This window comes from Osmerus eperlanus, chromosome 8 (genome assembly GCF_963692335.1).
Source record: "Osmerus eperlanus chromosome 8, fOsmEpe2.1, whole genome shotgun sequence".
In the NCBI taxonomy this organism is placed as follows: Eukaryota; Metazoa; Chordata; class Actinopteri; order Osmeriformes; family Osmeridae; genus Osmerus; species Osmerus eperlanus.
In genome coordinates, this window is record NC_085025.1 from 15156759 (window position 1) to 15182510 (window position 25752).

At 49.0% G+C, this 25752-nt stretch overlaps 1 protein-coding gene across 3 annotated transcripts in view; it reads right to left on the minus strand.

Moving 5' to 3' along the window:
- Positions 1-335: 335 nt before the first annotated feature.
- Positions 336-25752, minus strand: part of hivep2a (HIVEP zinc finger 2a) — a 54883-nt gene continuing 29466 nt past the window's right edge. For all 3 annotated transcript variants that reach the window (XM_062467788.1, XM_062467790.1, XM_062467789.1), the window contains 8 exons: positions 18669-18802; positions 12601-12665; positions 7251-12490; positions 6938-7089; positions 5879-6054; positions 5538-5639; positions 4073-4932; positions 336-3069 (listed from right to left, as the gene is read on the minus strand). In XM_062467788.1, coding sequence (XP_062323772.1) covers positions 2242-3069; positions 4073-4932; positions 5538-5639; positions 5879-6054; positions 6938-7089; positions 7251-12209 — 7077 coding nt within the window. In that variant the 5' untranslated portion in view covers positions 12210-12490; positions 12601-12665; positions 18669-18802 and the 3' untranslated portion in view covers positions 336-2241. The remainder of the gene's footprint in view (positions 3070-4072; positions 4933-5537; positions 5640-5878; positions 6055-6937; positions 7090-7250; positions 12491-12600; positions 12666-18668; positions 18803-25752) is intronic.

The following is a 25752-nucleotide window of genomic DNA, read 5'->3' on the forward strand; positions in this document are numbered from 1 at the left end:
CAGTAAAAAGTACTTAAAAGTTACAACTAAATCCCAGAAAAAAATCTTCAGGGCAAATAACTTAACAGAACTCAGGAACTCAGGAGATCCTCCCTAACCCTGACACCAAGACAATAGAGAACAACACACAATCATTTTAACCTTACTGGTCTCCAGCTTCTCAACTGACTGGAAACTGGTGGGTTCTTGAACTGGCCAGATATACCAGAAGATATCTTCCCTCCTCAGGCTAGATTTTTCATGCTTCTCCCATGATAAAAACCGAACAGCTACCACTAGCTCTCCTCGTTATGGTTGTCGCCGTACTGCTGGTGGAGGGAGGATGACAAACAAGAACAGATGGCAAAAAGAACATGCATATATTATTGTAGTCATATTTATTTGAAAACAACAATCCATATTTTTTCCCACTTGTACTGTGATTCATTGAAACCGGGGTCGTACATGATATTGTATTTTTCCACTGAACATCATAAAGTTACCCTTTTTATGAAGGTTTACCATTTTTTTTCTTTTTTTGTTTCTATACAATTATTTGTGCTTCGATACCTTAGATTTTAAAGACATGTTTAAATCAGTTAAGTGAATACAAGGGACTAATGACAAAAATGTCCAAAGAGTTAAATGACATAGATCGTATACACACCATACAAAATACAGATATACACACGAGTGCACTGGTTTTATACTCCTATTCCTTTAGGGATGATTAATCACAAACAGGTTCCTAAAAGCAACTGGATTCTAAATCCCAATTCCAAAACTGATATATTCTGGGACCAAACCCACATTGTAGGAAACTTAAGGTGCATTTTTCATAGTTCGCCGGGTTGTGTGTGTGTGTGCTCTCTTTTACAACAAGCCGTTACAAAAGACAATTCAGTGGACTGATGACAATGCCCCCATGACGAACTCATGTATAAAGATGAAGGTGTATGTGTGTACTTGTGTATGTGTATGCATCTACTGTGTATGTGTTAAGGGCATTCAATTATTTACATTGGAATGTTCCCTGTACTAACCAAGAAATCAAGTACTTCAAGCAACGTGATTCACAGAAGATCAACCTATCTTTAATATTTAACTACTACTTCAGTAAGCATTGAATTAAAAACAGAGATGCACAGGTGCACATATCCATTCACATAATGCTGAGCAGAGCTATGCTTTATATATAAAAAAAAAATATATAATAATGTAGCCAATGCAGCCAACAGAAGAAAATGTACAAGCCTTTAGAACAACTACCATACTGTATGTGGGTGTCAATCTAAAACGTAAGTGCAGATATATGTTCTATACTGTATATATATTCATATACTAGTTATACTCTTGTCAATTTAACTATATGTATATACCTCCAAGTAAAGTGCATCACTCAGATGTATATAAATACTTCTAACATATAAAGCCATTTTACAGTGTACATATTGTTGTTCTACGGAAGCGATAGCAAAACTCATGCTTTACATATAAAAGGCATCCACAACATTAAGAAAAATTTACAATTTAAGAAACATGATACAATAAATAGTATTATAGAATTGCTGCTGTACACAAAAGCCATTTAATTTTCACTGATATAAAAATATGTTTTAGTGCAACCTTACATATATTGATACTTCACATCATTCAGACTCGGGGTGTCCAAAAAAGACAGGTAAATTGCATTTATTACAAAGCTGATACACAAACTTGATATATTTACATTAACTTCCTGCTTAATATGCTTATAAGAATAATAAGCACCAAAGTAAAGAAAAGGCACACACATCTGTCCATTCAAACGTACCAGACTAGAGGCCATTAGCAATTTTGGTCAGGCTCATATAAGTTAACATATATACCATATGTTTATTATCTGAAACTTTAAATAAGAAACAAATTGTTAAAATAGCAAACCAGGATAGAAAAGGCATGCTATACACATACACTGAAACTACAACTTATTGTAATTTGTTTGTTTAAAGACATTTTTCGAGTTTGCGGGTGTGTTTGGGTATATTTCTGTCTTTGTGTGTGTGAGTGTCTGTGTGCATGTCCATTGGCATGCTAGTAGTATGTGAGTGTGTGTATGTCCAAATGTTCGAAAATGTGTGTGTGGATCCATCCTATGTGTTGCAGTGTTTTTTCAAAATGTGTTTGTTTGTGTTTTTACAAACAATTTGTGTGTATAAGGTCTGATCTCTGTTTGCACGTCTTCCCTCCCTTTTTACTGAGGTTCACCACCTCTGGGCTATCCTAGCTGTTCCAGCTATCCTCCTGTGATAGTTCTTTGCTTCTCTTTGTGCTTGCTGGCCTGTCTCCGGGGCACTGTTGACCCAGGGCCCTCTCCTCCAGACCTGGGCTGTAGGGGGAGGTCTGACCCCCTGCTGTGCCCAGGCTTGGGCATCCTCCGCCGGGCTTCGACGCGATGGGCAGGGGGTTGTCAGCGCAGGAGGGGTGGGGGGGCAACAAGGCCGGGGAACCAGTAAAGTGCTGAATCCTGGTGGGGGGGGCTCCGCTCTCCAGGGGGGCGGGGAGGGGAGAGGAGGAGCGGCGTGGGGGGTCCGTGAAGGCGGAGGAGGACAGGGACTCCTCGGAGGCGATACACAGCGAGGCGATGGCTTTGGTGCACGTGTGGATGTTCTCTTCCTGCCGCTGGTGCCGATGCTTCTTGTCCTGACCCTCCGCCACGTCCTGACAAGTCCGCTCTGGTGCTGCCGAGACCAGCCCGGGCGAGTGGCCGGCTGGGGATGACGAGGTCATCATCCTCTCCTGCTGTTGCTGGGGCGAGTCACACGAGCAGGGCGGTGACCCCTTGACCCCTTGGCCCTCGGCCATGTGACAGGAAGTCTCGCTGGCATTCGACTCCTCGGAGGTACTCTTCTGGAGCGGGAGGCGGGACTGGCTCTGGTGGGCATGGCCAGGGGCCTGGCCCAGGAGTGAGTGGACCATCTGGATTCCACCAATAGGAATCATGGGGAAGGGTGACCGCAGCTGTACCTGGGAGTGGAGGGGTAGATGACTGAACAGAACCTGATGGGGTGGGCTGGGGGAGTCTTGGCTACCCTCCTTCCTCCTCTGGTCCTGGGAAAGAAAGACAGAGAGAGACCGGTTAGCTACCATCTTAGTCTCGGAAAAAACATGTCTGTAAGTGTTTGTAGAGCATGCTAGTCTGAAAAAAGGGAGTTTCATATGTTGGAGGCCATCATGCACATTGCTATGCTGAGGCATTGCTCAGTTTGGTCCAAGACATCGTTAGGTCATCCCTAGGACAAGACTCTGGGTAGGAAAAATCTGCTAAATTCCTAACTATGAGCATCTTAAAAAAGAACCAAATATGAATTAGGAAAATTGTAAAAAGATACCCAGCTGAAAAAGTGGACTGTTTAAGGCTTTATTTGAACTGTGCTTGCTGGGAAATGGAGTTTAACAAGGCTCTTAAGAAGAAAAACAGATTGTAATAACCACAGAGAGAAAGAGCAAGAGAAAGGGAGGGAGGGAAAGAAGGTCCAAGACTGCCATATGACTTATCCCCCCCCCTTTTTTTTGTCTTTCTCTCTCTGTGGGGTGGACAGCATCCAGATGGCCAACAGTAAGAAGAATGGTTCAGCCTCCCAACACTGCATTTCCTTGCCTCTCCAGAGAAGACTAATTGGCCAGATATATAAATAGACAGATCCAGGGAGAGGTTGAGACTGCAAGAGCAGCACTCCGCACTGTGCCTGCGCGACTCCCATTGTGCCTTTTTAACTGAAGTTGTATTTTTCTGTCTTTGGAAGGCGGAAAGAACCATCATCTCAGTCCTGGGGGGGCTGCGTCAGTGCTGCATAGCGCCACGGGGGGGGTGGGGGGGGGGGGTGGCGGAGGGGGGGGGAGGGGTTGGGGAGCTTGGACGGAGCTTATTAGAACATAGTGGCGAGCTGGATACTACTTCAAATGCTCAACGTTTGTCTGATCTGATTGACGAACACCCCTGAATAGAATGACTGTGCCCAACTGAATCGACCGTACCCCGAGATAGGCACCAGAAGATAGGTGAGATTATGTTAGGTGGTTGTAGGGGTGCCTGCTAGTGATTCCAGCCTACCTTGTCCGTGTGCACTGCACTCCTGCTGCGTTGGCCCCCCATGGACAGTGAGTCCGTGGGTAGGTGTTGACCCAGACTCCATGGGGCGCTGTGGTGGTGCGAGCCCCTACGCGGCGATACAGGTCTGATCATGCCCCTGTGGCGGCTTCTCGGGGACAGTTCCCTGCGCACTGCCAGGTCCCTGCCTGGAGAGGTGGGCCTTCCCGGGTGAGATAGAGGTGAGAGGTGACCCCTGGGTGAGAGGTCACGGCGTAAGGCCAGGTCTCTCTTTGGGGAGATGTGCCTGAGGGGAGAGGCGTCTCGCCTGGGGGAGAGACGGCCACGGGGAGAGAGGTCTCTCCGGGGGGAGAGGTACCGGCGGGAGGTGCAGGAGGTGGGGGAGGGCTCGCGGAGTGGAGAGGAGTCGAGGCCGGGTGAGGAGAGGCGAGAGGAGGATGGGTCGAAGGAGGAGTGCTCGGTGCAGAGGGGGTCCTCGTCCATGGAGCTGGGGACGTCCAGACGACTCCTGTAGGCCTCGCCCAGCGCCCCCTGGAGGAGACGCTGGTACTGCGCCATCTGGCCCTGGCCCCCAGGACACTCGTTGGCCGCTGACAGAGATGTGATCTGGATGCTCGGCAGCGTGGTCAAGTAGCCAAACAAAGGTTCCGGCTTGGGGGGCAGACCGTACGGCAGTGGGCTGGTGCTACGAGAGCGTGTCTTGGGGGTGGAGTCCCCGTCGTACTCGTCGTCGTCTTCGTCATCGTCGTCGATCTCGTCCCCGTCCTCCTCACCACCATCTGAGTCGTCTGCGTCGGAAAACTGATGCTCCGACATGATGCCCACCATCTTCCCAGAATCCCTCTGGCCGTCCTCAGGGTTATCTGAAAAAGAAGCACCATAGAGAGGTTTTATGAGCAGAGGAAACATTTTTAAGAGGACATTCTAGACACAAACCATGCTATTATAAAATATTTACAGACCATTATATAAAACTGAAGTTTATGGAACTAACTGAACTGAACCAATATGCAGTACAGTTTATCTGTTCATATACAGTAGACAATAAACAGATTTCATCTGAATACAGAAGTTCGAAAAACAGGAAACGCAAATAGAGGGGTGGTTTTCCAAATCTGTTCCAGTGACTGCAGTTTATTTCTACTGGAGAAAAACTCGCTTTGCCCAGCCAACCAACCAAGCAGTACAATCTTAAAACTGTGATCGCTGATGATTTTACATGGAGCCTGGCAGAGAGGGATTTATTCCACTGAACTCAAGCAGGGCAGCTTACTGGCCAATTTAGCCTCCTCTCTGTGTAGCAGAGGTGGTTTGAAACCAGGACCACAGGTTTCAAACCACAATTTAATCCCCAAGTGTCCATGAGGATGTTCTGTTGGTCTGACATAACTGTATGCATGATGGATTGCGCTTCACTGAGGCAGAGACCCAGGTTATCAACAACAACAGTGTGAAGTGAGACGCTTACCTGCGTCCTCTGTTTCCAGTTCCTCCACAGATGAAACAGACACACCCAGTTCCAGACACTTCTTCATGTGGGCCTTGGACTTCATGTGCTTGGTCAGGTTCCCTGAGGGACAGAGGCAGGGCTATTAGACAGCCTGCTTGACAGACGGTGAGACCGACAGACTAGATGACAGATGTGTGCATTTCCACTTTGACAGAACCTCTCTTTCAACATGATCCTTATTTTTGGTTTGAACTGTCAGGCTGGGCTGAGCTGAGAAATTAGGCGTTCATTAGCATACGTGTGGTTACAAGAGATGGATGGAAGGAAGGAAAGAGAGACAAGGGAGCCGTGAAACCCACCTTTGGTCTTGAAAGCAAAGTTGCAAAACTTGCAGACGTAGGGCCTGACATCGGTGTGCGTTCGGATGTGTTTCTTCAGCATGCTTGGCTTCTTACAGCGGATGCCACACTCTTCACAGATGTACTTCCCCCTTCCTCGGCCGCGTACGTAAACATAGTCTTCGTTGGACTTGTACCTGTAATCCAAACACATCAAATAGCCCTTGAGTGGCTGCAGGCGTTCTAAAGGCTAATAGTCTACACATCAAACACGACACTACACACACAGAGCCTGCATTTTACTACTCAGAGAAAATGGTTTTGGGCCAATTGCAACTATGGATGACTCTGAGACATTTAGACAGCTGGATTCAGTTAGGAACTGGAGTTTGGATGGGGTTTCTCTTTGCGCCGACTACACATGGTAAAATCATGAAAAGGATATCATTTCAAGAAATGTGAAAATGTCTTATGATTGGAAAATAATATGTTAAAATGTATTCATGTGTGTAGCCCTGAGTGAGAGAGAAGGAAAGGTGGACTTGCAGGCTATTTCTGCACCATCTGCTCTAGACTGACTGTTGTTGACATTATTCTGTCTCTGTTTTCATTCTGCACACAAAGTGTCCTCAGGGGACAATAAAGTTGTATTAAATTGTGCAGTACTGTCTTCAGTAATCCCAAAGCAGAACAGAAAATGAGAAAAATACCATCTGAAAAGGCTATTCTTCTAGTCAACCATCTCTAATGAAGAAACCACGATATGTCAGAGGGAACCACCCAGGGCATGGGTGGTCATGAAGTTAATAATCATGAAGTTATCAAGTCTTGCTTCACTTCGAAATACCACAGTGTTTTAAAATGCTCACATCAGAAGAGCCTCAGACAAGTCATTCAATGTGTAAAGCAAATTATCACATGACAAAAAATCTATTCAGCATCAGGTGCTGTTGTCGTTCTTAAACAGACCGCAATCGGAAAACCTAAAGTAAGGCATCTTGCTCTAAAGGAGCCACCATGCTGATTTTAAAAGGCCTACCCTCTAAACTCTAATGGTGGTTATCAGCCATCTTGACATACCCTCCTTCGAAGATCTTGATACGTGTAGGCTCAGCCTGCTTGGAGGAGCTCTCCTTTTCCCCATGCTCCTCCTTGCTCCTCTCCCGGGACATCTGGCTTTTCATTTTCTTCCCATATTTGCTCACATCAGTCTGCATGTGCTCTGGCTTTACCTGGGAGAAACAAACACGCAATCAGTGAGACACAGCTCAACAAACACAAAATGTAATGGATGCAAATTGGTCTAAAAGAGTGAATCGTCAAACTGACAAGATTTGTGTTATTTTTAGCCCCTCGTTTTACTCAACCAGCTTGGTTTTATCGTTGTGTTTACCTGTTCAATCCTCTGTTTCCAGGCCAGGGAGGAAACCAGCTTCCCCTCGCCAGGTATGCTCATGGCAGCCATGGTGTAGGTCTCAGTGTTCCTCCTCTGTTTGGAACACAGCAGCGCCAGCATAGCCTTGGTGCTCAGGCTCAGGGGGTTGGGGTTGTAGGAGCTTACGCACCAAGAGCCGTAGACCGACGTCAGCGGCGTGGTCTGGCTGTTGTTGGGCTTGGTGTAGTTTAGGAAGCACCAGGAGACACTGGTGGTGGTCCTCAGACTGGGGAACTGGAATAGCTGGTGTACGTCCGCCAGATCTGTCAGGAGGAGGGTGCCACCTCTCGCCGTCACGCTCTGGTTGGCAGCCAGCTGCACCAGCATGTTGACAGGGATCTTATTGGCCAGGGCGTGCTTGGAGTCTGGGGGGTCGGGAGTGTCCGAGGGAGAGACCATGGACTGGGGGCTGGTGCTGGCCTCGCGAGTGGAGTCATCCACATCCAGGTCCTCTGGTGAGCTGGCTCTCCCTTCCGTGTCCCTCTGGCTGGGGGAGTCGGTGACGATCTGCAGAGGGGGGGTGAAGCTGTCCACTGGGGGCACTTCGGGCAGGTGGGAGGCTGAGGAACGGACTGGGATCCTGTTAGAGTCAGGGAAATCCACCGGGGGTGAGGAGGACATCCTCTCCAGATCGTCCATGGAGCTTTCGCTCTTTAATGACCTCCTCTCCTCCTTGGAGGTGCTTAGCTCAACGGCGCTCAGTTCCTTCACAATCTGTCCATACATCCTCTCCTCCTTCACTCTCTTTTGCTGCTTGGTTTCTATGAAGAGCTCCAGGCTGCTAGCTGGGGACAGCATGCGCTTGCCGCCACCCAGGCTGGATGAGGCGTCTGTGGTCGAGATGGTACCCGATGTCAGAGACAGCGGGATCCCTGTGTTGAGTCGCCCGGGCAACGGTTCTGGACTCTTCCATAGGGGGTATCCCGGCTGACCCAGGATCTGCGCCAGGTTAAAGCCCATCCCTGATTTGGAAGAACCGCCTAGGAGGGATGCTGAAGTGCAGCAGGACTCCTGGCCATGGGGGCCAAGCATCTGAGAAACACTTGTGTACGTAACACTTCCGTAGGATGGCACGTGAGTTTGGATCCTGACTGGGACCCGGAGGCCGGGAGGCAAAGAGGCCTGGGAGCCTGCATTCTGGGTGGCAAAGATGGGCTGGCCCTGCTGGATGAGCAGGGTGCTAGTGGTGGTCAGGGACACCTGGGAATGGAGCGGGCTTAAGTTCTGGGGGGAGGGCCTGGAGGGGAAGGGGTAGCTGCTACCGCTGTTAACATTGTTGACACCATCTCCTTTACTGCCACACTGCTCCTGTATCTGCTGTATGGATTGATGGGCAGGGCCATGGGCTTTCTGCTGGAGTACGTGGGGTAGATTAGGCTGCCTGATATGTAACTGCTTGTGGAGCGGGTGTGTCTGGAACGCCAGGTGCTGCTTGTGTCTCTGGGTGGACTCTGGATGCCAGAAGAGACCGGGCTGCATGGGCAAAAAGGGCAGCGAAGCCAGACCCCCCTGGAGAGATGAATACTGCATCGCATCCTGTGTCATAACCTCGTGACCCAAATGCTCTCCCTCGGTTGAAGCCTGGCCGGGCAGACGTGGGGGCCTCTGGTACAGTGGGGGCTCCTCCTGCTGGCTGTCCTCGCTAGTACTGTGCTGCAAATGAAGGTGGTGGGGCCCTAAGCTTGTCTGTCCGAGCCTCTTTGACCTGGCTACTTCACTGGTTGGAGCACCGTGAGAGGAGGTAGTGGGGCTTGGCCAGGCTGTGTGGGAGGCTCCGTGATCTGGATGCTCCTGTTTGATGGCCACCTCAATTCCTCCTGCCTCGTGGACAACTGTCTCTGTGTAGACACTCAGAGAGGCCTGCCTGACCAGGTAGCCCCGTCTCCTCTCCTTCATAGCGGACGCACTGCAGTAGATTTCCCCCTGTCTGGAGGAGGTAGACAGGCTCCCATAGTCAAAAGACTTGCTACGTATCTCAGGTACCTCTGTAGGCAGTGCGCATGGAGCCTGCTCTGACGAGGACCTTCTCATCTCCCTTTGCTGGTGTTGACCAGGGATGGAGAGGGAATGTCCACTACCTGGGACGGTCAGAAACTCAGACTGCCTGGCCAATTCATCCTGCTTGGTGGGGGAGGCGGATTTCAGGCCCTCCTCGCGCTCAAAGGACATGGAGAAGCTGGAGGAATGGGACAGGTTACTCTCCTGGCTTGGGCTGCGAGACAGGCTTGTGCAGGTGGACTCAAAGCTGGACTCCCCAGAGGAATGCTCCAGGTCTGCCAGGCGCAGACGTTTCTTCTTCGGGGGTAGCTTTTCAGTGGGGAGTTGGGAGAGGGTCTCGCTGCGTTGGGGCCACTGGAACTCCTCTACGTGCTTCTCCGGTTCTTTCACCGGAGCTTCCGGCTCTTTCTCGGGCTTGTCTGGTTCCTCTGTCACCCTGATCTCAGGCACTTGGATGTTGGGCTGCCGGACCAGCTTGTGGGGGATGTGATAGCTCTGGTCGGTGGATGTCACATTAGCGGCTAGCTCGCTGTCACTCTGTTGATGCTGCTCCATGCTCTCAGTTCTCAACAGTGACTCTGGACTCTGGACCTGATTTTCAATGTTCTCACCATCGGACTGTTCAGAGTACTGTGTGGAGGGCTTATCTTGCTGGTAAACGGGTTGCTCAAATGATTCGGATTTCTCAAAAGAGTTTGGCCGGCTGAGGGAGTTGGTGTGCTGAATGACTGAGATGACGTTACCGGCTGCCTTGCGATCGGATTCCGGGACTAAAACAATGTCCTCCGAACACATACTTGTGCATGTGTCAAAGCTGTCTGATTGGCTATGTGCACTGTAAATGGAGGGGGTGGCCCTTGAGTTGTCCTGACTGCTCTGTTTACAATCATAGTCCCCCAGCATCTCCACAGAGCCGCTACAGCTGCTGTCGCAATGTCCTGGACTGTCCTCCTCATCCCCAACACTCTTCTCCTTCCTGCGTTTACGTGTGGTGTTCTCCATCACTCCTACCTTGGTACCGTACGGGCTGTAGGCAGGGTGTTCTGGCAGCCCCGAGCTGCGTTCCCCCATTTTAAGTGCGACAGAACCGGGGGCATTCCTGGGGATGTTTCCGTAGACATCAGTCTCTCCGTGGCTTTCGTGAGCAGAGTGCTCAAAGGCAGCCTGTCGCCTGAGCCTCCTCAGACCGCTTCCTGGGTAGAAGACATCGTCCGATGTCATCATTTCATCGAAGGAGTGGCTGCCGCGGATGCCCGGGGGCACGTTCAGGTTGGTGGGGGACGAGGTTGGCATGGAGTTGCTCCTGATCAGAGTTGCAGAGTCGCTGGGGGCCTCCAACAGCCCGGTGTTGCTTTGGCAGGGGCCTGTAGGGTACTGCTTGGGGTCAACGCCTGGCAGCAGCTGTCCATCCTCTCCTAAGCAGTCCCCCTTGAAGAATATGTGATCCTCAGAGATCTTACCCATGCTAACCTCAAGAATGGTGCCAGCCTTGCCCAGACTGACCATGCTGGGGTCCTGGCCAGCCATCCCCACGGTGATAGATTGCCTGGACCTGGAGTTGGGCCGATAGTACCAGGTCCGACCAAACATAATTTCCTCGTAGGACTTAGCGTTGGTGTTGGGTGGGCTGATCTGCTGCTCTGCGCTCTCGGAACGGGAGAAATACCCAGAGTCAGTGCTGCCTTTACTGTGGGGGCTGAGGAGGTTGAGAGACTGTTCAGAGTCCTGCCCCTTCTTCTCTACTAGCCTCAGGGCCAAGCGCTGCTTGATGGTGGGTGAGTCGTCCCCTCCCCGACCCACCAGAGAGCTGATGTGCACCCCCTTAAGGTCGGTGAAGGGAGGACACTCCATGCCCGTGGAGGGGATCCCCTGTTTGGGGACAATTAAAATAGGCACTTTCATCGACATCAATGCCAGCTCCTCCGCTGCATCTGCATACGCTGGTTCCCCTCCCTTGTCCATGGATCTCTTGTCAGATTCAAAGGAGATCTGTGGGATGGGACTCCCTTTGTCCAGGAGCATGGAGGCCTCCACTCCTTCCTCGTCTGTGTCCGTGCTCTGTTCCCCGTCTGAGTGTGCCTCGGCCTCCCCCAGTGAGGACGCCTGATCCACATCCCCGCGTCCTGCTCCTATGTCGGAGAAGGGCACCAGCCCCGCCTTGATGGCGTGGGCATGGGACTTCCTGTGTTTGTACAGGTTGCTCTTGGTTTTGAAGGAGAAACCACAGGGCACACAGGGGTAGGGTCTCTCCCCAGTGTGAGATCGGATGTGCTTCTTCAGAACGCTGGGTTTCGCGCAGGCCCTGCCACAGTAGTGGCAGATGTATTTCCCTGGCTTCTTGGGCTTCTGTTCCTTCTTGTAGCCCTCCTCCGGGGGCTCTGGGCCAGACTGGGAGTACTGGCTGAAAGAGCTGGGCAGGCTGGGCGACTTCTGCCGTGGAAATCCCGCTCCGTGTGGACGGGAGTGTCCAGGGTAGAGGTCCTCTGAGGGCAGTTGACCAGCAAAGGGCCAGGCGTGGGGCTCCAGACCAGGTTGGGGCTTGGCCCCGGATAGGAAGCGTTCCTGCATGGGTTGCTGTGGGTAGGGCTGGGCAAGCTGGTAGGGGTAGCCCTGGGGGAAGACCTGGGCCTGATGCTTGGCCTTGGCCTGTGCATACTGACTGTCTTGAGATGACTGACCAATGGTAGAGGAGAGCAGCTTCATGGAACCACCTCCGCTGCCATATTTGTGTGCCACACCAGCGCCAGCGCCACAAGGTAAACTCTCGAGGTGTGAGTGGCGCTTGACGTTGGGGTCAGCAAAAGTGCTTCGTTTGGAGCCCGCGGACGAGGGCTCAGACGCCCATTTTCTCTGGAGCGGGGCCTTGTCTCGCCCCTCCGATGGGCCCTTCTGAGCAGCAGCGGGTTCACGAGGCTCCATGGTCCTCTTGACGTAGGTTAGAGGAGGAGGGAAGGGGGTGTTCTCTTAGGAGTGTCGGCTGTTAGAAGTCTAAACTGCGGCAAGCAGGCATGTCAAGTGCTGTCACAGCTTGGGTTGTCAGATACAGGGTTCTGCCATAGCAGCTAGGACGGTGTTCCAATCTGGAGGGATGACGACTGTCAGAGGTCAGCATTAGAACTCCTTCCCTCTGTCAATCATACTAGAGACTTCTTACCCGCTCTGTCAACCGAAAAGATCAAAATCCTTTGCGCTTGTGTGATCTGAAGGGTTTCGTAAGAAGAGAAATAGAAAGGGAAGTAAAGGAGTGAGTGATATTCTCAATATTATGCCTTATGGTAAATCACATCCAATCCTAAAAGTTGACACTTACTTTAAGTGCTTGAAGTACCTCTTCTCACAGCTTCCGCTGAAGTTTCTTCAACAAGACCGACAGACCTAAGAGAGACAAATACCGATTTTTTGAGATTTAAAGCAAAACAACACTAACTTCCTTGCCTTAAAGTGTCATTAAACTCAACTCTCGTCATACATTTGGATTCATATCAGTCAACCGTTAACAATACCATACCCCATAAAGATCCCAGTTTGTGTGCCGGCCCAGACATTGGCATGAAGGTAGGATGGCACATAAGGCGTAGATCTAAGTTGAGATTCTGAATGTGAGCACTTCGCAGTGCAGTTAGCAGATTGCACCGCCCCCTCCCCCGAGCTGTGAGTCATCAGTGACAGCGAGGCCCACGCAGTTCTTAAAAAGACACAAAGGCATAAAAATAGCTAGGGGAAGTGACATCACACATTGTACGTGCGGGGGTGTGATGAAAGGAACAGCCAGGAGCGGCACCTTCTCCTCTATGGTTACCTGTGTTTGATCTTTGACTTTGTATACGTACGCGCACAGCGCATAAAGGCAAACTGACAGGATATAAACACACCCTCAGTCTGAGGGGACCAGACCAATACCTGAACACAGAACCAACACTGTCTTTCTGGGAAGGCCAACCAGCTGAAACTGCACTCTGCTTCGCGTTTTTTTTTTTTTTTTTTTTTTTTTTTTTGTACTGTACTTTTTTTTCTGATTGCGACACACACACACACACACACACACACACACAGTGTTTCTGTGCTGACAGGGGCATGGAAGGAACATAAAAAGATGTGTGTGTATGACGCTCAAGTCTTGAGGCCTAACATGCATGCTAAAAATAACCCTGTCAGAAAACTTGGTGTATTTATAGAACCTTAAACAGTATCGTTGGACCAGTTTTGTTTTCCTTCTCCTCCATGGTATTACACAGGAGGAATGTGGGCCAGCAGCAGGGTAGCAGTGTGTGGAACCCAGAGCTTAGACACTAAGTTGAGAACAAACCAGACCTCTCATTTCTCATTTACCCACACATGTATACACCAATAATATACTGTTCCAAATTCCATTTAGCACTAGATTACAGTAAGATTCATATTACAGTGGTGCAATGGAATCAAGAACTGTACAGTTTATGTTCTACATGGGAGAACTCTGAGAATGTACTTTCACCTGAGCAAGCACAATGAGGTTAACCTGCATGTCTAAACATGACAACACCATTGCCCTATGGGTTTAAAATTTAAAAGTAAACACTTGGACGTTGCCATCATAAAACAGGCTACGTTTGTTTTTTTCTTCGATATGTAAGCCTTAGCGATGTACTGAGCTTCTCCGTCAACTATTTTTCCATCTGCGGATACATCATCGTCTCAAACCATTGATGAAACTAAGTGTTGCATAAGGCAAGCAATTTCCAGTGAAAGAGAGCCTGCTGAATGGGTTATATAAAGTGTTATTCATTGCCGGTGAAAAACCATGTCCTATTTTGTGAGTGTGGGTGAGAATATCCATTGGCATCCTTTTCAAGTGGAGCATCTGGAGGAAGTGTGCGTGGGACAGGCAACGAAGCAGAGCGTGGTGGTGCGGGCACCTCACACACACACACACACATACAAACAAGAGTGTGGTGAGGGCACCTCTCAATAGAGTAGGTAAGAGCACATCCTCATGGATATAAACAGCAACCCTTGCCTAGATGATTCAAGTACTTTATGTAAGCTGCTCTCCACAGTCTGATAGACTGACCTGTCTCACGCAAACTTGGTCTGCCGAGCAGATGCACGCATAATCTATGCATATTGGAGATATCCATGTGCGGTATATATATAGCCCAAAGCAAATAATGCACACACACATACACACACGCACGGATAGATCGATAGCCCCTGCCACCCTCGAGCAACAGAAAGTGTAGTGTGTGGGTTTAAAACTTTGCTACCATACTAATATTAGTTATATCTGGGGTGGAGCTGTGTGTGTGTGTGTGTGTGTGTGTGTGTGTGTGTGTGTGTGTGTGTGTGTGTGTGTGTGTGTGTGTGTGTGTGTGTGTGTGTGAGCACATCTTCCCACCTCCATCTCTGGTGGAGGATATGTAGCAGTGTGGGAGGCTCTCAGCCCAGGGTGGTCTTAGCCAGCCCTTGGCGCTAAAGCACGGCCCCATTGTAGCCAGACAAAGAGCTAGCCTTCAAGTGGGTTCCTCACTGAAATCATAGGTAGTACACTCGTCCTCATAAGGCTGCAGTTTATATAGAATTGAGGTAGGAGTGTTTGTACAGAAAGATGCAGTAAAAGTATTTGAAGCAGAACTGTGTGTGTATGTGTGTGTGTGGCCATCAGTCCGAGGGGTCGCCACAGGACACCGTAGCAGACAGCAAACCCATAAATTAATATATCAACCAGAGGAGTGTGAACTAAACTAAAACAGACTGAGGATTTGAATCTGTGGCCAAAATATGTACTTTAGAAACACCCCGAATGTCCATCTCTCTCTTTCCCGAGATATTATCTCACTCCAACCCTCCTCTCTCTTTCTCTCCGTCCATCTGTCACTTCTTTCTAACCCCCCCCTCACTTTCTTTCTCTCTATCAGACAGGTCGGCACTAGCCAGCTAGCTGCACAGCTGTAACAGTGAACAGTAAAAGGTTCTCCACCCGCACCCCAGACCTCTGCACTGCCTACCCTGCTTTGCAAGTCAAAAATGTGTGCGTGAGGTTCTGTTGATGTAAGCTGATGACCATCTGCTATTAGGCCTGAGCGGGTGCTTGTGAAAACACAGAGATGGGAGCATGTAGGCCCGGGGTTTGCATATGGCAGAGAGGACATCAGGATCTGGATGCTCTCAAACTGGCCTAGATCCTTGCTGATCTACTACAGTAGGTCAATCATGGAGCCCTTCGGTTGCACAAACACACCCACACACTTCCTTTCGTTTGGGCCTATCGGTGTGACAGTGTGCAGAAGAAATGTTCTGCACTGGGCCCGTTCAGGTGGGCTCTGTTTTCTGAACAGGATCGGTGTATGTCTTAGTCTCAGGGCCCTCACAGCAGTTGCGAGAGGCAGTTAATTATTCAGCCAACTGCTAATTGTTTCCATTCAGTAATTATAGAGTTTATGGTAACAAAGACCTGACCTGGGCAAAGAGAGTGAGGGAGAGAAAGAGAGAGAGAGACAAGGAGGATAGAAGGCTTCAGCTCATTACTGGAGGAGGCAACTTTTACAGCTGTAGCTGGCTGGCTAAGCTGCACGAGAGAGCTCTGAAAATAGACCCCTGGCCCCCTCATCTTTTGGACGAATGGACAGTAGTGAATAAATGCCCCCCAAAGGTACGAGGCATTCATATTCATACAACATTCAATCATTAAGGTTATCTTAAATTTTCTCTCATCCACTGTCAGTACGAACACACACAGCATTGTGAAGAAACCCAGCAACATGAAGCAATATTAATAGCTATCTATCGTCCTTGAAAAAAAGATATGGAGAGACAGAGGCAAAGAGAGAGGGGGAAAAGGGTAGATGGATACAGTGAGAGAGAGAGATAGGGTGGGCGAGGCAGAGGAAAGAGAGGAGTCATCAATGTAATAAGGACCAGATGGTCGTAAACACTGAGAAACACCACAGCCCCTCGAAACATTTCACATACACTAGACACATACATAAGACACCACAACCATACAGAACTATATGTGCATATAGGTTCAATTAGAATGTCTTCATATTTTGAAAAGTCTATTATGAAAGATTCAGTTCATCCAACAAAAATCTGGTAGTTAGGCCTTGTTTAGAGTAGCAGACAGACTGCAGGTAGGAGTGGGAGAACTTGTACACGACCAAAGATAGATTTACCAGGGAGGTTCTCTCTGTCTCTCTCTCTCACTCTCTCTCTCTCTCTCTCTCTCTCTCTCTCTCTCACTCTCTTTCTCTCTCTCTCTCTCACTCTCTCTCTCTCTCTCTCTCTCTCTCTCACTCTCTCTCTCACTCTCTCTCTCTCTCTTTCTCTCTCTCTCTCTCTCTCTCTCTCTCTCTCTCTCTCTCTCTCTCTCTCTCTCTCTCTCTCTCTCTCTCTCTCTCTCTCTCTCTCTCTTGCTGTCTCTTCCCCTCTCCCTCTCATTCTCCTAAATAAATGTGTGTGTGGGATGCGGTAGAAGTGTTCTAGAGACGGGGTGAGCAATGTGTGTGTGTGTGTGTGGGGGGGGGGGGGGGGTGACAGATGCTGTGTAGGAGGAAGGAGGAGACTGTCTGAAGGGTGGCAGGCGGGGGGGTCACTGTGCTGCTGTTGACTTGGCGTTATGAAAAGACTGGTTATAAAACACAACACACACTGCACACAACGCAACATAGTAGTACACAATGCACAAAACAACGCAACGCACGAAACTGCGCAAACTGCACAGCATGGAAGGAGAAAAGCTATCAGTGGGATCTCGTATCAGTACGCATATATGCACATTATGGTTAACCGCTGCGGCAGGGCTGTCCAGGGAGGCAGATCCATCGCCAGCAACAGGGCTTGAATATGAATTAGCCCAGAACAGGCTGTGGACTTTGGACAGGTCTGATGCGAACCAGAGGTTGACATCATTTCCCTAGACTGACCCTGTCTCACACACACACACACAAACACTCTTCTCTTCTGTGGAGGCCACAGTGGGGAGGCTTCAGAGCAGCTAGGCTTGTGTGATGGAGGCAAGGAGGTCGGGAGATGGTGGGAGGGGGGTGCAGTAGAGACGACTGGGCCTGCAATTCACATGGCACCTCAAGAGCAGAAGAGCTGATCCAGGGTCAGGTCCCTGCGCACCATTTCATGTCAAACATTAGAATGTGAGAGACAGAGGTAGGTCAGCAGTTGTACTGTGAGATGGAGCATAGGGAGGCAGCTGTCCAGATCAGCTACTACAGCAGGAGCCCAGTCTGAGATGAGGGCATACTCTAGCACGTCTCACTAAAGACACTAGATCACTTTTGAACAGTATCACAGAGGCTGGGGGAGGCAGGGGAGGGTTTCTGTGAGCCTGGCCGGTAGAATCCCAATGGGTGTCCCATTTAGATCGAAAATGCTTCACCAGAAGGGGTATGGGGCTAAACATGCATGTAGGATGAAGGTTCTTTGTGGGAGAGACTCCTGCTGGTTCCAGTTAGATAACGAAGCTCCACGCCAACCACTCTAACTACGCTAATTGTAATGCTAACCATGCTAATGCTAACTACGCTAACTGGTGGCGGAACTCGGCACAGCTGCTCACAGTTAATGTTTTCATTTAAGCCCGGCATAAAAACCCCACACATCCCACTGATGGACGGAAAGAAGGGTGGGAAAGAGAAGGAGAGAGGAAGGAAAAGTAGGAAAGGAAAAAAAGAAGAAAAAATAACTAGCTGGGCTTCATGTTGGTCTTAATTGTCAATGGAAAGACTGTCATATTTTCCACGAGTGGAAGCTTGAAACCATTACCCAGCTAGCCTTCATTACATTTTCCACAACATTTTGCAGAAATGTCTGGAAACAGCTGTACAGAGTCTGATTAACTGTCTTTCTCACCGGTGACTCCACTTACCACACCATGCTTCATTGACAGCCTCATATATACCCTTCTTCTTTACTTCTCTCTCTCCTCCATTCCTTCTCTCTCCTCTTCTCACCTGTGGCACTAGCTGCTAGGTTACCATGTAAGCTCATGAAAACGGCTTGTTTCAAGACAGCAGTGACTAGCAACCTTAAGCGCTAGTTAAACACAACCTGAACACATCCTAAAATCTCAGTAACTATATTCCTTCCTTCCAAACGTTGGTCCTTTGTGACGACAAGACACATCCATCACTAGGCTATTGTACTATTCTGGCCGCAGCCTGTGGAACAGTGTACATCATAACTTCCAGCTATTTCAACGCTGGACTTTCCATCCAGAGAGGGAGCAAATCAAGCAGGAACTATATGGTCAACATGATCCCAGATCAACACCACAGGAGAGGGGGGGGGGACATCTGCCAGGGAGGTGGCAAGGTCTGGTTCTGGGGTCTGTGAGTGTATGTGTGTGTTGGTGTGTGTTTCTTTAAGCGTGTGTGTGTGTGAACTCACCTCTGAGGATTACTCTTTTTTTTCTTGGGGATCTCCCAGTCCTCTGGCTGTGGGGTTCCCGTGGTTTGGTGGGGTCAGGAGGGCAGGGAGGAGGTCAGGAGCCTTCAGCCAGCCCTCAGATGCCACCCAAACCTCTGTAGAGAGACACAAGAGGTGAAACACACCGTTACAATGCTGCTAAACGTTCACACTGCTGTATACTCCTGTTGCACTGTCACTACACTGTTAACCTGCTATACTGTAACACAGTCACTACACTGTAACAAATATGTAGTGTACCACTGCAGAGATTCACTGGCAAGGAACAGTGAAGGCAAATGTCTGCTTCATTTGGTCATTTCTGTGTCCGATTGACATGCGAAACTCATACAACAGAGTTTACCGCCACACCTCAACTGCTGTCGTGCCCTCACACTCATTCCCCTTACGCACACTAAGAACTGCAAGGATTGACACCTCGTATGAAAGGGCCTCTCTTGGCCTCCCACACACCGGCATGGCCAATGACGTCTGGAGCCCACGTGTGTGACACCAATTCACACAGGAAGTGTCGGGGACCTCCTCCAATCAAAACAGGACGCAGACAGCTCTTACCAAATAAACCTGGGATCAACTGGCTACAGGTCACTTGTTCACAGCACGGAAGATTTAAATGTATTGTCCCCACTAGTAACCAGCAAAGTCTCTGTTACCTCCCCCCATCTTCCCTCTCTTTCTATCTTTTTCTGTCTCTCCACCCCCCCCCCCACCCCCCACCCCTCCTTCTCCCTGAGGCGGTCTATGTTGATGACAGAAACGGACACAACGGACTAATATAACAGCAGGAAAAAGAGATGGAGAGAGAGAAAGAGAGGAGGAGGAAGGAATGTCTTTGTGAGTTCCCAATACCAGGGATGCCTCGCTGTTGTACAGCACAGCCCTGGACACCAACAATAGACACAACAACCATTCTCTTCTTCTCTCCCTATCCTTCTTTCTCGCTCTCTCAGTCTTTGAATAAGCTGGCTGGCTGTAGCAGTCTATGTGTGAAAAATATTTCAGATGGTACAGCAGATACAGCTATGCTGAAGAAGACCGTATATAATCAAAGTAAATAATTGATTCCAAATGACTTTTTTTTAGGGTCTTACATCACACAGAGCGGAGAGATTGTCTCTGTTCTAGAACTTGCTCTCTTTGGCAGAGAGGGAGGCTGTTATCTCTGCCAGGGCATCAAGACACACACCCTCTATCTCATTGCCCTTGAGCCATAACTTCTTAGGCGTGAACTCAGGGTGGGAATTGAACCTTCCGACATCCGTACGGACGCTCTCTTTTCACAGCAATGATACATTTTCTAGTTCACACATGCTAGCATCCAGACCAGGTACCTGCCACTGGCACATGCGTACATTCCGGCATCTTCCAATGTCCCCCAACATTACTGGTGATGCTTCCTAAAAAAATTATTTTCTTTCTGGTTTGTGGCGAACAAAAGAATTGAATGACAGAATTCTTGGTTTGACAAACGCGTTTGACAACCGACCAGCGAACGGGCACAGGATGTGGAGGTGTATGAGCCAAGGTGTCTCAGCGTGACTGTGGCACCTATCATGGTTGTCATAGAGACCGTGAATAGATACCGGAATTGTTACAGTACGCGAAGGGGGGGGGGGGGGTGGCTGGTATAGCAGTTATGAACCACTCTGAGAAACATCCAAGTTAAATACAAAATGACTTTTAAGAAGCTGAAACCATGACAACCATGGGAACATTACTTAACATAGTAGATAATATATCAGTCACAGTAGATATTCCATTCAATCTGCGCTGTATGTGTGAGTGAGTGTGTTTCTCCTCTTTTCCATGTTTAGACTTCATTGATATGCTTGCACTCTAATTAATTCTGTCGTCATGCCTACCATTGCTGCTTCAAATTATGATTATCGTTGCTGTCTAAATTGGATTACAGGAGATAGGTTTTCAAACAATGCTCGGCCACACGCTCACACATGCATGTGCACACACATACACACACGCACAAACACACACTTCACAAACACACACTTAAACAAATCAACCAAACACTGTTCTTTTGCAATCACTGAATTATTAAGGACATGTTCTATTCAAGGGCTGCTGTAGTTACTCAATTGATGGTTCAGTGTTGCATTTAGCTGGGGCATAAAACAACATGCAGTGAGAAACAGGCATCTCATTCCACTGCACTACATGTATGTGTGTGTGATGAGGGTGTGATGTATCTCTCTGATCTCTGTCACAACCATAAATGTTAGCACAATCAGGCTGTAGCTAGGCTGGAAAAAGGTCATGATGCGCAAAAAACAAAAGAATACATTTTAAAAAAGCATAATAGGGGGGGTCGAATGGCTGAGCGGTTAGGGAGTCGAGCTATTAATCAGAAGGTTGTTGGTTCGATTACCGGCCCTGCCAAACGACGTTGTGTCCTTGGGCAAGGCACTTCACCCTACTTGCCTCGGGGAGAATGTCCCTGTACTTACTGTAAGTTGCTCTGGATAAGAGCGTCTGCTAAATGACTAAATGTAAATAATACATACAAAAACTGTATCTGCCACTAATACACATACGATCCCCAGTTTGCATGTTGTAGCACTGGTTAAGCTTAGGCATTTAATTGGTGTGCTTAGGTGAGGGTTACAGTTAGGGGTCACCCCCATGTGGTTAGGGTTATGATTTACGTGCTTATTTCTTTACCCTACACTGACTCTCCCAGCTCACGAATAACAAAGCATTACACCTACAGCACGGACAGCACTCAGTTAACACACATGCGTTCTCCTTCATACGCTTAAATGAGGAGAAAAGCCTAGGGATGTAACGGTCCTACTTCCTTTGTCTTTCTCCTCTCATTTACTCCCCCCCCCTCCTCCCCTCTTCTCCTACCATAATCATTCTTCACCTGGTGAATCATTCAGGCCAGTGACAGAGGGAGTTAGCGGGGCCATTGGAAGTGGCATTAAGAATCTAAATGTATCAGAGGATGAAGAGCCCTCAGGGCTCCAGGTTCATCACCCCCCGCCCTCTCACACACACTCGCACACAAACGTGAGGAAGAAACCAAGGGGACCAGACAAGAGAGGTCCGTCAGGCACACCTGTGCTCTGCTGTCCCCTGCCCTGCTGCCATGGTGACACCCCCCCCCAACCCCCCTTCGCCATTCACCCCTTTCTCCCTTCCCTTGTCTCCCCCCCCCTCTATCACCCACAGAGAGAGACAGAGAGAGAGAGCGAGTGTAACGGAGAGCTTTGGAGTGGCACAGGCCACATGGGCACTGACACATTTATCTGGCATCAGAGAGAGGGGGGGAGGTTTGGCAGCGGAGTTCTCAGGACATCACTGGGCGCGGAGAAACAAAGACCCCCCTGTGAGAGAGAGGGGGTCCTGTTTCAGTCATCCCTCCCCTCCTCTCTTTCTGTCTCTCTCTCTCGCTCTCTCTCCCTTTCCGTCTCACTCGGTTCCTCGCTGTCCCATCTCTTTGTTTCTATCTCGTTCTCTCTCTTTCTTTCTCACTTTCTGCCCTCCTCCCCAACTCCGAGTGGAAGATCATCTTGGCTAATGTCACGTCTTCCATAATTAATCCTCCTCTTCTTAATCAATATGCCTAAACTCTGTTTCTGCTTTAATTAGTCTGCTAGCCAGGGGCACTACGCTCAGACTATGCAATTACCCAGCTCTTAATGGTCGGCTAAAATATTGATGGGAGGAAACAGAGAGTGGAGGTGAAGAATGATGTGTGATTGGTCCAGAGGAGAGCAGGGGGGAAAGGGCTCCTTGGGTTCAAGAGTCACATGTCCAGAGAGAAAGATGCACACACACATGCACACATACACACACAGACACACAAACATACACATATCAGAGAACTGTTCTTTTCTTCTCTTTGTCCAGCTGGATGTCCCTCCCTCTTTCCTTCCCTCGCTCACTCTCTGTCTCCCTCCCTACCTCTCCTCCCCTCCTTCCTCTCTCCCTCCCTCTCTTCACCCTAGTCCCCCCTCTCTTCTCCCTCTCCTCTGTCTGCTAGTGACAAGTCCACCTGATGGAGAGAGCAGAATGGAGGAAAAGAGAGATGAGTGCATAAGGGATAAATCCAGAGAAGCGAAGCTGTGGTCATGACATCATGCTCACACATTTAACTGTCAGGCCCTGACTGGTGTCCTGTTACACACACACACACTCATCAGGGTCAGGTGTCATGTGAGGTGTGAAGGTGTGAAGTGGGCCTAAGTGGATTTCCTGATGGAGGCAAGGGGCCATCAAATGAAAAAGTGTTCTGTGGTGTGGGAGAAGTGTGTGTGTGTGTTGTGGCAACCACAGAGATTCAAATGTCTGATACAATTCAGGGAGACCATGAGAGTGTGCATGCATTTAACTGAACCAAAAGTAAAAGTGAACAAAAATGGTCGTCGTCCAGGGAGCCTCGCTCCACCATGGTCGGCCTCTGATGTATGATGTACACAAAAACTATTGTTTATGTTGTCGGCGAGTGGTATTCATGTTGTCGCTTGGCTCTCTCCCTTGCCCTCTCTCTCTTTCTCTTTCTCTCGCCCTCTCTCTCTCTCTTTCTCTCACCCTCTGGCTCTCTCTTTCTCTCACCTTCCCTCTCTCTCACCGTGTCCCTCCCTCCCTCTCTCCTTCCCTCTCTCTCTTTCCCTCTTTCGCGTTGTCTCCCTCTGGTTCGAGGCCCTCCCTTCCTCTGAGCCCTGTCAGCCCAGCTTTTGTGGAGCGAAGCGTTGATTAACAGATGAGCCGTAGATCATCAGCCGTTCAGGGAGGAGGAACCAGTTTCACATAGACGCCCACGACCGGGCCGTGAATGGGCCAGCTGTCCCTGGTGCTGGGAGGGATGGGACAGCGGCTCTGCATCCCTGGATATGTCACAGCATCTTCGAGTGTTTGTGTGTCAAACGTTATGACTGGTATTGTTAACCTGGTAGTCAAAAGACACCGTATCCTTTCTGGGATTCTCCTGACATGCTGGATGTTGTTTTGTTATGCCAGTGCCACATCAAGCCCCAACTAGTGTGTGTGTGTGCGTGTGTGTGTGTGTGTGTGTGCGTGGTCTGTGTGTTTGTGCCAGGATCAGGCCGGACCCAGCTGGGTACCACATGGCCGTCAATACGCCTTAATCACCCAGAAAGACCGCCGGGCGTGCTGAAGAGACACACACAGGACACCCTCACCACCCCGGTAATAAGTGTCATCCTCTCACTCAGTGACAGAGACACACCCACACACACTGACACCCGCAGACACACACCCTGACATACACAGACACATACAGACACACACATTCACGCTCGCACACTAACACGCACAGACACAAACGGACACAGACACACATACACACAGACACACACGCACGCTCGCACACTGACACACACACAGACACGCACACAAGTACACACATACAGCAGTAGCAGCAGTTTAGTGGGTGACACCAACTGTTCTCCCTAAAATTCCCCCCAAATTCTCCATCACAAACATCTCTCCATCTCCCACCTCCACTTCCTACTTCATCCTTAAGACCCCTCTTCCTTGTGGGTTGTAAAGTTCATCTGTGTATGTGTGTGTGTGTGTGTGTGTGTGTGTGTGTGTGTGAGTGTGTGTTGGCTTTGAGACTTCATTGACAGGTCCACCCACTCCAGTTCTGCAAGGCTGCATAATTGGACCAGACAAACTGTGAGTCAGCTTGTTGCACCAATCACAACCCATCTGCCTAGCCTCCACTACTCTACACCTTCTGCCCCCACCTCTCTCTACCCTCTCTCTCTCTTTCCCTCTCTCTTTCTCTCTTTCTCTCGCTCTCTCTCCCTCTCTCTATCAGTAGATTTTAGGAGACAGTAGAGACTTTGGTTTGGCTGGGTGGAACAGAACTGAGAGTTTTATGGCAGAGTGTGTGCAAGACAAAGAGAGTGTGTGTGTGATTGTATGTGTGAGTGTGTGTGTGTATGTCAGGGGTTTCTTGAAGGCCTTTGAGAAAGTGCAGTTGCCTCCATGTTAGACAGAGAGAGGTCTTATAAGAGAGAAACAGACTTGCTTGAGCTGTAGGTTAAGCAGAGAGCAATCATCCCGTTACTCATGACACACACACAAACACACACGAGGGCATGGATCAGCACCAGCAACCAGCACCAGCAACAAGGTTCTGGGCACAGGGCTGAAGGCATAGATACTTCCTGCTGCCAGGGGAACTCACTTCCTGTGTCATTTCCTCCTGAAAATAAATGCACCCTAACACACTCACAGATACACACACACTCTCACACACAAACACACTCCGCAACCCCAACCAACTTACACACACACACAGACAGATATACATATGCTGATGAAACTCCCTGAAATGCAGAGTTATTCCTGATTGGTACAGCTGTTTCTGCGTCTACCATTAGGCTATGCTCCTCAGACCAGTTCGTTTTGGTCTTGCTGTGACTTTAGACTGACTACAGTAGTCTTGCTGTGACTCTAGACTGACTAGTAGTCTTGCTGTGACTCTAGACTTACTATAGTAGTCTTGGTGTGACTCTAGACTGACTACAGTATTTTTGTTTTGACTCTGGACTGACTACAGTAGTCCTGATTTATGATTGACAAGAAGAGTAGAGTGAACTTTTTCCAGTAGTAACTATCTGGGTAGTAGCTGTACAAAGACGCACACACACACACTCACACACGTGCACAAATACACTTCTGCAACATCACACTAGAACACACTGGTTCACACCTTAAAATAATGAGAGCGGTGTAGAAATCAAAAAGCAAATCAGGGTTTGGTGTGTGAGTGGGTGTGCTAGTGTGTGTGTGTGTGTGTGTGGCATGCCTGAATGTGAGTGAACCTGTGTGAATCTCACTTCTGAGAAATCTGACAACACCCCACCAGTTCATACCAAAGCCTTTATGTCAGGTGAAGTAAAGACATTTACAAGTTGGCTCAAGGCTCATTTAAAACGATAGTATTTTCCCTCAAACAACTTGCATAGTGTACAAGAGTGTCGAAGATTTCAGAGCACATGCCATTCGCATTACAACTCAAAGTAAAAAGTGAAACATGTGAATCCTGTGA